Source organism: Sylvia atricapilla, chromosome 26 (assembly GCF_009819655.1).
Source record: "Sylvia atricapilla isolate bSylAtr1 chromosome 26, bSylAtr1.pri, whole genome shotgun sequence".
NCBI lineage: Eukaryota > Metazoa > Chordata > Aves > Passeriformes > Sylviidae > Sylvia > Sylvia atricapilla.
Window position 1 is genome coordinate 2,647,178 of NC_089165.1, and position 12,394 is coordinate 2,659,571.

General features: G+C 47.2%; 1 protein-coding gene across 1 annotated transcript; it reads right to left on the minus strand.

Moving 5' to 3' along the window:
• Positions 1-1,454: 1,454 nt before the first annotated feature.
• NWD1 (NACHT and WD repeat domain containing 1) lies at positions 1,455-11,315 on the minus strand. Its single transcript, XM_066336054.1, is given in 17 exon segments — positions 1,455-1,608; positions 1,610-1,678; positions 2,146-2,245; positions 2,360-2,369; positions 3,036-3,190; positions 3,872-4,099; positions 4,102-4,180; positions 4,308-4,507; positions 4,693-4,809; positions 5,523-5,601; positions 5,772-5,962; positions 6,416-6,515; positions 7,017-7,094; positions 7,475-7,487; positions 7,601-7,719; positions 7,952-8,763; positions 11,309-11,315. Coding segments are annotated over 17 exon segments (2,511 nt in total).
• Between the last annotated feature and the right edge of the window lie 1,079 nt (positions 11,316-12,394).

Below are 12,394 nucleotides of genomic sequence, written 5' to 3' on the forward strand. Positions count from 1 at the left end.
ATGGCTGGGGAGCTGGTGTGCACTGAGCTCAGGGGTAGCTCTGAGGTAGCAGGATAAATAATAAATCTGCCACTTCCCCCAGCGGTCCCTGGCAGCAGGCAGTTTGAGCTCATTATACTCAGTTACATGAAGAGCAAGGAGAAGAGGGGGGGAAAATTAACCGTGTGGGTTGTTTTTCCTTAAAGCATTACCGATGATTTGCATAACAGAAACATGCAGAAGCCTTTCTTGCTTTGCCTTTAAACTTGCTGATGGTATTTGAGCCCAGACTATTTTTCTGTGTGTTGTGCTGGGATATTCCAACTGTTTGCAGCTTCCAGGCAGGATGCTCACACACTGCCTCTGAATGTGATATTCCATCCCCTGGTTTGATACTTGCACAAACTGCTGCCCTTTGTCCCGTTTCCCTTCTGACAACGTGAAGGATGCCACAGGCCTGTTTAATACAGGAAGGATTAAATTAATACAGTCTTTCACAGTTGCTCACTGCTTTCAACATCCCAGACTGCGATGGATTGATTCAGTCACCCAGCATACAATTATTTATCATCTCTGGAGAAGCAGGCACTGCAAAGGCCTTTCAGGAGAGATGTGGACTGAAAATGGATGGTTGGCATTAGATTGTTGTGCTGGGAAATACAGGGTGAAGTGAAGATGTTTTAGAGTTTTCAGTGGTTATTCAGTGCTTAAGAATAGAGACAATAAAAGATTTTTACAGAGTGATGCTGGAAGGGTGGTGGGAAACAAATACAGCTCCTAGGTTCTGAAGCACTCATAGCTGTGCAGGAAAGAGAACCTGTTAGCACAAAGTAAAGCCCTTTATTCCACCTGTGGAAAGGAGTATCTCAGACATATCCTTGATGTGTTGTCAGGTGAGAGAAAATCAGCATTGATCCAACCTCCTGCACCACTTTTTTTCTTTTTCCTCCTGGATTCTCCTGACCTGGCCCAATTTCTGTTTTCTATTACTCTTATTAACTTGAGAAATCTCATCTTCTTCCCTGGTTTGTGCCATGTGGCTCACCCTGGTGACATGAGCAGAGCCAGCTGCAGACAAATAACTCCTGAGAGTTTTGTTTTCTGTCAGAGCAGAGTTCCCAGCCCTCAGCCATCACCAACACCTGAGTCGTGCATCCAGCTGTAAGGATGCTCCCAAACCAGCTCTGGGTGCTGGGAACAGCTTGTGCCTGTCAGTTTGTCAGGATTTGGGTGTTCTCCTGGGGAATCCGGTGAGCTGGACCCTGCCTGGCAGCCCGGGGCAGTAATTAACCATTGACACTCAGCGCGGTGGTGCCTCAGAATAGCTCGGCTCAAGTTGCTGCTGACGGAGCTCCAAAGGCTCCAGTGCCTGCCTGCTGCTCCCCGGGGCTGCCTGCCAAGCAGATCTGCCTTCTGTGACCTTCCAAAGGGAGCCCTTGGGCCCCAGGGCACTCCTGAAGGATGGAATCCCTGCTCTAGAGGACTCTGTGATCTCCAAGGAAATTCCGGGGCTGGGTTCTGATGGCGTGGGTGGGCCTGTGGGTCACAGGGCGTGGACCTGCAAGGACTAAATCATCGTCAGCTATGGCAAATTGCTTTTCCTGCCTCTTGATTGCCGTGTGGTTGACGTTTCTGTGGCTCTGGAGAAGGGATGCCAGTATCATCCTGCCTGGAGTTCAGTGGGAAGACAAGGACTGTCCTGTAACAGTGTCTTTTCGGAGTGCAGCTACAGCCTTTCCAAATCCCAGTCAGCCTCTCCATAGAGAAACTGCTAAAGAAGAACTCAGGCAGCAATCAAGCTCACACAACCACACACGTTACCAGGCAGCCCCAGATCCATTTCCAGCAAGAGTTTATTCCAGTGTGCTGAAGGTGAATCTGGAGGCAAAGAGAGTGAACATGGGGTTTTTCTTAGTTATGTAGGTTCTCAGGTTCGTGGGTGGTACAAGGAGCAGGGCAGGGGGGAAGAGAGGAACAGGACACCAATGGGGAAACAGGGAAAGGGAATGCCAAGGGATGGGTGATGGACTTTCAAAACCCAGGGAGAAGATTACACAATGCAAGGATCCATGGGGGAGAAGCCTTTTACATCTGAGGTATCTTTAATCTTCACTTTTCCAGGGAAGGGCAGTTGGAAGTTCCTTTAATGGCCACGAGGGTCTCCACACTGTCCCAGAGATCAGCCCTGTGAAAAGGAGCTGGCTTTGCTCAGGTATTTCCAAGCATCTCACTCGGGCAGGTGTGTCCAGTGTGTCACACCCTTCACCTGTGAATCAAGGAAATCAGACTGTTCCTGCTCTGAGTGTCTGTCCTCAGATGGGGCTCATGGTTGGTTTCTTTATTTGGGAAATTGCTTATTATTAATATTTTAAGTTTTCACCTGTCACAAGCTAGTCCAGACAAAAGCTTTGGAGGTGGGATTAAACAGCTCTCCAAGCCTGAAACAGATTTCCCAAAATGTCTTGCTTTAAAGCAGCAAGAAGGAGCAGTCTCTGTCAAACAACAGTCTAATGCCAGAAGGGAAAACCTTGCCTCCTTACTCTGTTGATGGGATCTGGGGCTGTTCAGCCACGGGCTTCCTTTGCTCTCAAAGGTGCCTGATGTGATCCTGCCCAGTTTGGACTGTGTTGGCTGTTCACCTCTTGCTTTGGCAAGAGATGGTGCTCCAGATGTGTGTGTGACATCTGGCTGCACAGCTGGGTAGCAAGGCAGCTTCTAGGAGTTCACATTTAAAACACTTCAAAAATGAAATTGTGTTTCAGGCCTCAGGCACACACTGACATGAGGCCAGGCCCCTGAATGGATAAAGTACTCTCTACTCAAGATCAAAAATAAAAGAGGACTAGAAAGGCTTGAAGAAGAAAAAAACCAAAGGTCATCTTTTTAGAAGCGTGACAGTACTGGAAACATGTTCAGGACTGCAAATCCAAGCCTCACACAGGTTTCTGGAGATGAACCCAACCCCTCTGCTGAATGAGGGGCATGTCCTGTGAGCTGGATTTATTTGTAAGAGATGCCTCTGGTTGGGAAGTTGCCCAGCCTTCCTTCCTCCCTACCTGGACAGGTACAGCCTGAGAGCCAGGGACAGGGGAGCTGTTCCCAGCAGAGATAGCAGCTGTGTGTGCCATTGCTTCATGTTCCAAATCTGTCCCTGGGAACCTGTGGAATCCCTTTGGATCTGCCAGGTACACTGACACATACTCCTCAAAGCCTACAGCAATAAAATGTTAGTTACTGATTTGTTGAGCCCAAGAAGTCTCCAATCCCCTTCAATGCCATATCCTTATGATTTAATTCCTCTATTTCCTTCCAGAGAAGCCCAAAGGCAAGCTTAGAAATCGTAAAAAATAATCATGTCAGCTTCAGTCCCTTTCACTCCTTACATCTCATTCCCCAGGGAAAGGACTTCTGGTGCTTAGGCCTCTTCACAAAGAGAATTTCATCCCAAATTTGTTACCCCTTAAGCACAAGAGTTAAAAAAAGCCAAACAACAGGAAATTCCCCCTTTGAAAGGACCCTTGGCATTTGAGGGAGTAGCTATTGCCAACACATCCCTAAGGATTAGGAGCTATTGGACCAGCAGTGGGAACAGGCTCATCCTCTGCCACCACCACAGAGCAAACCCTTTTCCAGCAGTCTGCCCCCATCAGAAGAGATCTGCACAAAAAAAGGCAAAAGTGAGACATGAAGCCAGGACAGGGGAGTAAAGGAAAGAGAAATTAGCAGTGAAATTTGTTCTGGCCACTTTCAAAGCTATAAAGTGCAGCAGGATGGAGTTTTGCTTTTCCATTTGGGAACTGTGGAAGTCTGAGGAGGATGCTCTGTTTGGAATGGAGAAGGAAGGTCTGGTGATTACCAGAACTATTACCTGGCTCACTGAACCTTTGCATACCATAAGAAATACAAAAAATATAGTTAAACCAATAGATGTGTGCCACGGATAGAGATCCCCCACTAAATCCCACTGTCATCCTCCCTTGCCTCTGGATCAGGACACTGGATGTTGGTGTTTCTCCCTGCAGCTCTGAGAGCTGAGTTTGGGATATCAGCTCGCTGGTGCTGCTGCTCCACAGACTCAGAGTTCTTCCCTCAGACACAGTCACAAGCAGCAACCTGGTGCTGCAGAAAACATCCACACATTTGTCACGTCTCCAGAGATCTGGAGGACAAGTTCTGCTGTCCCCAGGTGCCAAGCATTGACCTAAGAAAGAGGTGGCAAAGGGGACAGGAATAGCAAGGCCTGAGATGGCTTTTCTGTCCTCAGACTTCAAGGCTGTGGCTGCAATGTTGTGTTTCTTTCATCCCTCTAAGCAAAAGACTGACTGTACCTTTGTAACTGAGGAAGAACAGACAGTCCTGTGCCCCTCATCCACAGGAAGGTGATGTGAGGACTGTTCTTTAGGATGCATATCCTGGATAATAAACCTGGCTCTGCCAGAAGTCAAATTCCAGATGTGCAGACTGTGATCCATGGCAGCAGAAACAGCACAGGTTCCTTTTTCAGACACTTACACACACCTCACCTCAGCTATAAAATAGGAGAGGGGCTCACAAAATGAGAGATTCTCAGTGCTCTTGGGATTTAGGAGAATGCATGTGACTGGGAGATGTCTGAGTGCCTAAATCTCCAGGACTGCCAAGGTGTCACAGCTCTTCTCAGGCATGAAAGCAGCTTTCCAGCCTCAAAATGTGGAGAAGGCTCAGCAGAGTGGCCAGGAAGGGAGTGCAGCATCTCAAAAACTTCCATATTCCAGACAATCATGGAGCCATCCTGAGAAGCTGCCACCAGCAGCTGGCAATCCGGACCAAGTGCCATATCTGTGATGCCAGCTGTGACACACAGAGAGGAGGGAGAGGCTGCTCTTCCTGCCACAGACAGAAAAGGGACATTTTTTTGAGCTTGTTTATGTGCTGTGCTTCCCCAGCTGGAACCCCTGGTCCTGTCTGAACCCCGTGGTCTGTGCCAGGAGCAAGATTAGGTTCCTGCAGACATATCTAGGTCAGTGTGTGCTGTTGTTGTCCTGACGACAAAATGACCCACTTTCCCCTCATTTGTGGAGGCAGTTGCCAATGGGGCCGGGGCATGGCCAAGCACAAAGGCACAGGACCTTCCTCCCGCCTTTGTCTCCAAGCTGGGTTCCTACAGAAACAGGGGTTTTCTCCTCCTTGCTCTGTTTATTGTGTTTCTTGCATCTCATTCGTAACAGATGGATAATTAGAAATATTGTTGGGCTGTATCTGCCCCAGGGATGATCCTACCTTTGAGGATCCCAGTGGAGAGCTCTGTGGGGGTTGTGTGTAGGGCCCCACCTGGAGAAATCCACACAGAGGGATGAGCACAGGGTAGGGACAGACCCTGCACCAGCTCAGGTACTGCTGCCCCCTGAGCTCCAGGTAGGAAGGCACCGAGGCAAGAAGCCTGGCCAACACTTCTGTGTGGATTGTCCTCATCCCTGAGAAGGGAAAGACAAAAAAACCTTTTAGAACTCTGGTGACTCTGGTGAACATGTGAGAGCAGCCACAGCTGTATTTCTGTGATGTACAATGTGAAATGAGCTGATCTGGGAATTCAGGGATGGCTCCAGTGTAAAACCTGGGAAAAGTAATGGTGTGGATTTTTCCCTGAGGAAGGAGTGGATATTGCAAGGAGAGGACAGGAGCAGCACTCTGTGCCCCATCCTCTAGTTTGCTTTAAAGCTGCAAGGGAACCCAGATGGCTGACAGGGCAAGAGTCATTTTATGAATCCCAGAATGGATAAATTTGTCACTGGTTTTAATCCTTGTAAAAATACTTTCACTTGGAAAGGAAAAATCCAGTTCTTTCCCAAGGTGAACACTTGTGTCCAACTGTTGTCCCTGAGATGGGTGTTACCTTCAAGGCTCTGTGTACAGGGGGCTGCAGGTTCAGCACACATGGCAAAGTCATCAGCAACACTCTCCATTCCAGAGGCAGTTATTTTACAGCAGATCCAGTTCATATTCCCTGCAGGGAGAAATGCTATTAGAGCAGAGAACATCATGACTGAGAATGCACCATTATTCTGAAAAGACTGAGGTAAAAAATGCTGTTTTGGAGAAGGAAGGGATGGAAGGATGAACAGCCACTTGCAAGAGAGCTAGGAAAGCTTTGCTGGGGATGTGGAGGGCTCCCATTGTCACAGGTCGTTCAGTAACCTTTTAAACACTGTAGTTTTGGGTTTTTATAAATGTTGCAGATTTTAAAATATGCTTTCTTCCTGGTGTTTGGAGTATCTAGATAATTTCTTTCAGCTGCTAAAGGAGTGTGGTGATAATTCTGGGATAACAGTTTGTAGAGTTAGCTGATTTCTCTTCTCCAAACTTCCTTCTCACAGCCTAGCAGAAAGGATGTGATCCTTACCTGTGGCTGTAGGCACGAAGCAAAGCACGCCTCTGTACTCCCCTTCTTACCCAGCACATTCCTTTTTAGCTCCCTCAATTCCTCCAGCATGAAGTAAATGAAGTGACAATTCACTCGACTTCCTCAGGTTTGGGACAGTGGCAGAGAAGCAGAAGGGCTGAGGGAAAAACCAGAGCAGTGGGTTTGAGCTGTGGTGTGTAGATTGATCTGTTTGTTTTCACAACCTCAGTGCCAGACACCCAGCTCCTGGTACGGAGACAGCCCTTCCAGGGCTTCCATTGTTTTCCTGTTGGCAGGAAATGTTTTTCCTGATAAATTTCTCTTGCTGCAATCTAAGGCAGGCTGCCTTTCTGCAGAGGAATAATAAATTACTTCCTCCCTTGCTGCAGTAGCATTTTACATGTGTGAAGAGTGAATGACAGAGTCTGTAAAACTTCTTTAGATCTTCTTGGTTGTGGATAATGGTTTAAAGAAAAAAAATCTATATCTATATCTATATCTATATCTATATCTATATGTCTATATATCTATATCTTGATCACTGGAAGCACAAAACAGAGTTAGTTACTGTTATTTCCATTGCCTTTTGATTGCAGACCCTGTCCAGCAGTCTGGTCCAGAGCTCACAGGTATGGAAATACCTGCTGATATTCCTTACCTTTCTGTCAGCACTCAAGGTCCTGCTAATAAGAGGCAACATGAGAGATTTTTTCATTCCCCAGCTCCAGGTCCCCTCCTAGAAACCTGCCAGGGGAAAAATGTCTGTTGATTTGTTCTTGTTTTGATAGATAATGATCCTGCACCACTTCAACAAATTGCCTGGGAAGAAGTTCCATGTGTAACAGCCCATTTCTGCAAGGAAAGTGGGATACAGGAAAAGAAATTATTTATCCCCCTCCTGGCTGTTTACACTGACACCCACAGAGGGAAGGTGAGGGGTTTTCTGACTGTCCTGGACGAGTCACCAAACATCCTGCTAGCTCATGTGCCCACATGGCAGTGCCAGCTGAGAGCTCTGGATAAGCCATGGAGATCATTTCCTTCTCCAAGTAATCTCAGAACATCTCCTCCAAGGCTCTGGTTTAAATAGGCTGTCAGGCATCAGGGGAATGTTACCCTTGCTAAATCTCTGTAAGAACACATTCACAGGCTTAAAGAACTGAGAGCTTTGGCTGTGTTTAGACAGATTGCCTATGAACAGCAGGAAATACAGGCTGTTCCACCAGATCCAGCAGCACTCACTGTGAGGGAGGAAAACAGCCAAGCAGGTGAGCCATGAGGATGGTGCTGTGGGACCTCTCCAGTCTCCCCCACAGACAGTGCAGGGCATCCTGGGCTCTGCCAGCAGCACTGAAGGGGAGCTGGAAGATGCCCATTTCTGGCCTCCTGGAAGCCCAGCTGGAAGGGCAAGGCTTTTCCCCCAGAGGGAAGCTCTGATGGAAATAGACCCTTTGAGCTGGGCTTATCTCTTGACGGTCTGATGCCAAGGGCAGCTCCAGCATCTCCTCACCTTCTTCACAGGACGAGGATCCTACTTCAAAGTGTGCCCCAGCCTCAGGCACAGCACGCTGGGGGCTGTTCAGAGTGTCAGACTCTGCTGTGGGGATGGAAATGATGATGTGGGCCCGTGGAGGGCCAGTGGGATCTGGGCCCCAGCACCAGGTAGCAAACTCTCCATGGAGTCCAGGAGCAGCACCAGTGTCTGTGCCACAGTGAGAGACTGAGGAGGAGTTTGCTGAGGATCAGGACTAAATCACTGCAAGCCTGGCTGGTCTGGAGTGGAGCTGGTGGCAAATCAAATGCTAAATAGATTTGTGAACAAATGTCCCTCAGCAGGCTGTGAAGGGCAGAACTCTGAGCTGGGATGTCCCCAGCAATAGTCACAACACTGTCTTGCCCTACAGCAGTTTGCACCTGCTCAGATAATCTGCACATTCCACAGCCTAGTGGCCCATAAAGGATGAGGCTTGTGTAGGGTTTATCGTTGTCCTGCCTAATACGCTGGAAAATGTTATCCAATAAATTCTGTCTCCCACAGGAAAACCTGCAATTCCTCAGGACCAGAGCTGTGTGGTGGCCCAGCTCCTGCAGAAGCTGCCCTGGCTCCTCACTGATCTGTCCTTGGCATTGAAGATTCCCTAAAACCTTCTGGTTTGTGACAGCAGTGAACTGCTCACAAAGTTGTTTCAGGTATTTATAATTCTTGTGCTGAGGTTTGCTGGAGTCTACTGCAGGACCCAGTTTGTACTGTGACTTGCTGGGGACAGTGGCTTGTAATTCTTGCTTTAAGGTTGCTGAACAGCTGTTCTGCTTCACTGTCTGAACCAACCTCTTTTTTCCAGCAGTCACTCTGTCTAGTTTGCCTCTTGGAATTTTCAGGGGTCTGTAGTGGTTGCTCAGAAAACCTTGCAACAGGTAGACAAGGGCCAGTGTTCATGCAGTGCTGCAGTTGTTGGGAATGATACAGGTATCCTGACTAATTTTTAATTAGTTGTTTTAATTAATTGTAAGCAGTGCCCACTTTTACCTTTTTTTTCTTAGTTAAGTTTCTTCACAGGCTCTTCTTGTTACTTCGATCACTAAATCACCAAAACCTCAAATTGCTAAACTAACACTGATCAGCTTCAATAAACAGAGCTAAAGGGTGTTGAAGCTTGGACATGTGGGATCTTAAATTTATGGCCCTTCAAGGACTTTGGAGTAACTAGAAGATACAGATTAGATTAAGGCCTGGAAAGCTGAAAAGCTCTCCCCATGTGAGAAGGAGATAATAAAAGGACTAAAGAATGTAGACCAAATTAACATGAAGAGTAAGAAATCAATAACCAGTAGAGGATAGAATACTAATTAACGAAGAGAATTGTGTCACTTGGAACCAATGAACATTGATTTCTTTGTTTGCTAAAAATAAGTGACAAAGTTTTGTATCAGGGTCTGTCTGGAGGTTGGAGCTTTGTCAGACACACACACAAACCCTGGACAGGAATAAAGTAATTTCTGTCTCACTGACATTAAAAAGGCAGTGCTAAGGGGGTTTATTTATCCCCAGGATTTGGGTAACACAGAGACAGCTGGGATGGGGGCTGGATTGCCAGGGAGGTTCAGAAAACTTGCTGGTAATGACAGCAGCCTTGTGGCTTCCCTGCTGGCTGGGGACTGAAGCCAGCCTGCCCCATGCTCAAGGACAGGTGCATCTCCAGAGGGGAAAGTGAAAGCAGAATCGGTTTGAGGGCTCAGGCCACTGGTTGGCTCTGGGCTGGAGAAGAACCATGGGAACAGGGCTGAGCCTGGGAATTGTGGTTGGAACTGAAAGCTGGGCCAGGGAAGGGTGAGATCCTGGGAAGGGTGAGATCCTGGGAAGGGCCATGCACTGTCCCCGGATTCTGGAAGCAAAGAAGGAGCCCAAAGTGCAAACCCACAGTGTAAGCTTTGAGCAGTGTCAGGGAGCGCTGGAACCTCGGTGGGTGCCTCTGTTGAGAGCTGCAGGGACTTGCTGATGTTATAAACACATATTATATAGCCAGCTTTTCACAAATATGAACATGACTACTATATGTATAATTACACTGTATTTTTTTATTATTAATAAGAGTTTAGAAGGGTGATGAATGTGTATTTTCTAATTATACCATTATACCAGAGAGTTAAGACTGAGAGTGTGGTTTTTTTTTTTTTAATCTCTTCTTTGTAACATCTAAACCACCAAGCCAGAAGTTATGGGAGGGGGGGTCCCCTTGTGACCCTTCATAAAAAACCTGTTAACTTTCTGTTTTCTCATCCAAATGAAAAGAACCAAAAAACCTCAGAAGAAAATTTACGTCCATGTAACCAAAGTGGAGCCACCCACAAAATCTATTTGATAAGATGGTCGGAAATACTTAAAAGGGATCAAAAGAAAAATATTTGGCTAACATCTATTGAATATTCAACGCAGCACTCAACAATAGAAGTCCTAAAAGAGTGAGGTGGGCTGGAACTTGTTTTTCACACTGAAGGACCCGTGTGAGGAACACACCGCCCCAGTGGCCTGGGGGTGTCACCTGCACGTGTGACACGGCTCTGCTGGGCTGTGAGGACAGAGCTCAGGCTGCAGTATATTCTGCTCTCATCTCTGCCCCTCTGCTGCTCATCTCCGGTGGAAGTGACTCCAGAGAAACCAGACAAACTTGCACTAATACTTAATGGGTTATTTGTTTACTTGTGCCTTCAGTTATACCCCCTGAGACTTTGTGTTTATTGCCTTGGTTCAGCAAAACTTTCTCCCTTTCTAAAGCCAAAACAGCCCGAGGAAGGCACCTGGCACTTCTGCAGGTGTCTGAGCCTCTCCTGGCGCAAGGCTTAAAGCTCTGGGTGTGGATTTCTCTTCAGGGCTGTCACCAAAGTGCTTCAAGGACACTGAGCTGGGCTGGGGAGCTCTCAGGGCTTAGGAGGAGTGAGCAGAGGATTTAAGAGAGAAGCAGGGAGCTGGTGCCAGCCTGCAGAGTGACACCCTGCTCTGTCCCTGCTGGTTGCTATGGCATTTTCATTTCTGCTTCTTTGCAAGGAGGATTTGTGTTTTTTCCCTAGTTACTGAGCAAACCTCGGCAGTATGGAGGACTAGTCACTACTAATGTAAAAACAGTGAGATGGGAAAAATTAAGTCTAATTTATAGCTGAGTCTGAACATCAGCAATAGAGAATCACAGAATGGCTTGGTTGGAAGGGACCTTGAAGATCATCCCATTCCAGCCCCCTCACATGGGCAAGGACATGCAGCTCTGATTGCCAGAACTCTGCAAGATATTCACTGAGATATTCAAAATCTCTAGCTAAGGACTTCTCCTGCGAAAAACCTGGAGATTTTGGGCCGTGGATGACCCAGTAAACAACTTAGTCTTTCAGGACAAGGAACCTCATGACTGCACGTTATTTGCTGCAACATTTCAAGCCTATATTCTGCCACAGAAATACCTCCCATGTTTCAATAGCCTCTTTTATGCTAGAAATTCTGTGCAAATTAGTGTAATTAGGATTAAATTACCCCTGAAGTATATCCAGTGGAATTTATACCTGGCACTTTTTTTTCCAGTTGAATAGAGAAATGAAAGGATGATATAAACCCTCATGTCCAGGTGTTTGAAGGTGATGAGCCATCTAAATGAAGCCACCTCAGGCTTGAAATCCAGACAACTCAATCATACAAATACACTTTATTCAAAAGTTCTAGGAAATTGGTACAGCAGTATTTGGCTTCTGAGGAGATGGGAAAAAATCTATGAGCATTTTGGGAATATTTTTTGATCCATCACATGCATTTGGATGGCCTTTGGACAGGACAGAAAGGAGAGAAGTGATTTACCTCAAACACTGGCCCTGTGCCTCTGGATACACCTTCCCCAGGAGAACATCTCTCTCCACAGCCAAGTCTGCATGGAAGGATTTGAGCAGAACCCCTTAAGTCAGGAATGTGAATCACAGAATCATTAAAAAGGATGCTAAAATGTCCTGCATGGGAAGGGACCCAGAGGGATCATGGAGTCCAACCCTGGCCCTGCACAGGCATCCCAACAACCCCAGCCCATGCCTGGGAGGGTCACACAGGGCAGCCTGGTGCTGGATGGAAACAGCCTTTGGACAAGGGGTGGAATGCCAGGACACAGGGAATGGCTTCCAGTGCCAGAGGGCACGGATGGATGGGATTTGGGCAGGAATTGCTCCCTGGGAGGGTGGGCAGGCCCTGGCACACGGTGCCCAGAGCAGCTGTTGGTGCCCTTGGATCCCTGGCAGTGCCCAAGGTTGATATTTTGAACAGGGCTTAGAGCACCCTGGGGCAGTGGAAGGTATCCCTGCCACAGCAGGGGTGGAACTGCATGAGTTTTAAGGTCCCTTCCTACTCAAACCATAGAATCCAGGATTCTATGATTTAAAAAAGAATACAAAAACTCTGGGTCGAGGCATTTGGGATTGCTTGGTTACAGAATATAGCACAGCAGCATCGATCCAGAAAAACACATTTCTTACACCTTGCTGCAGCAAATCCTTTGTCCCATTTTAAGC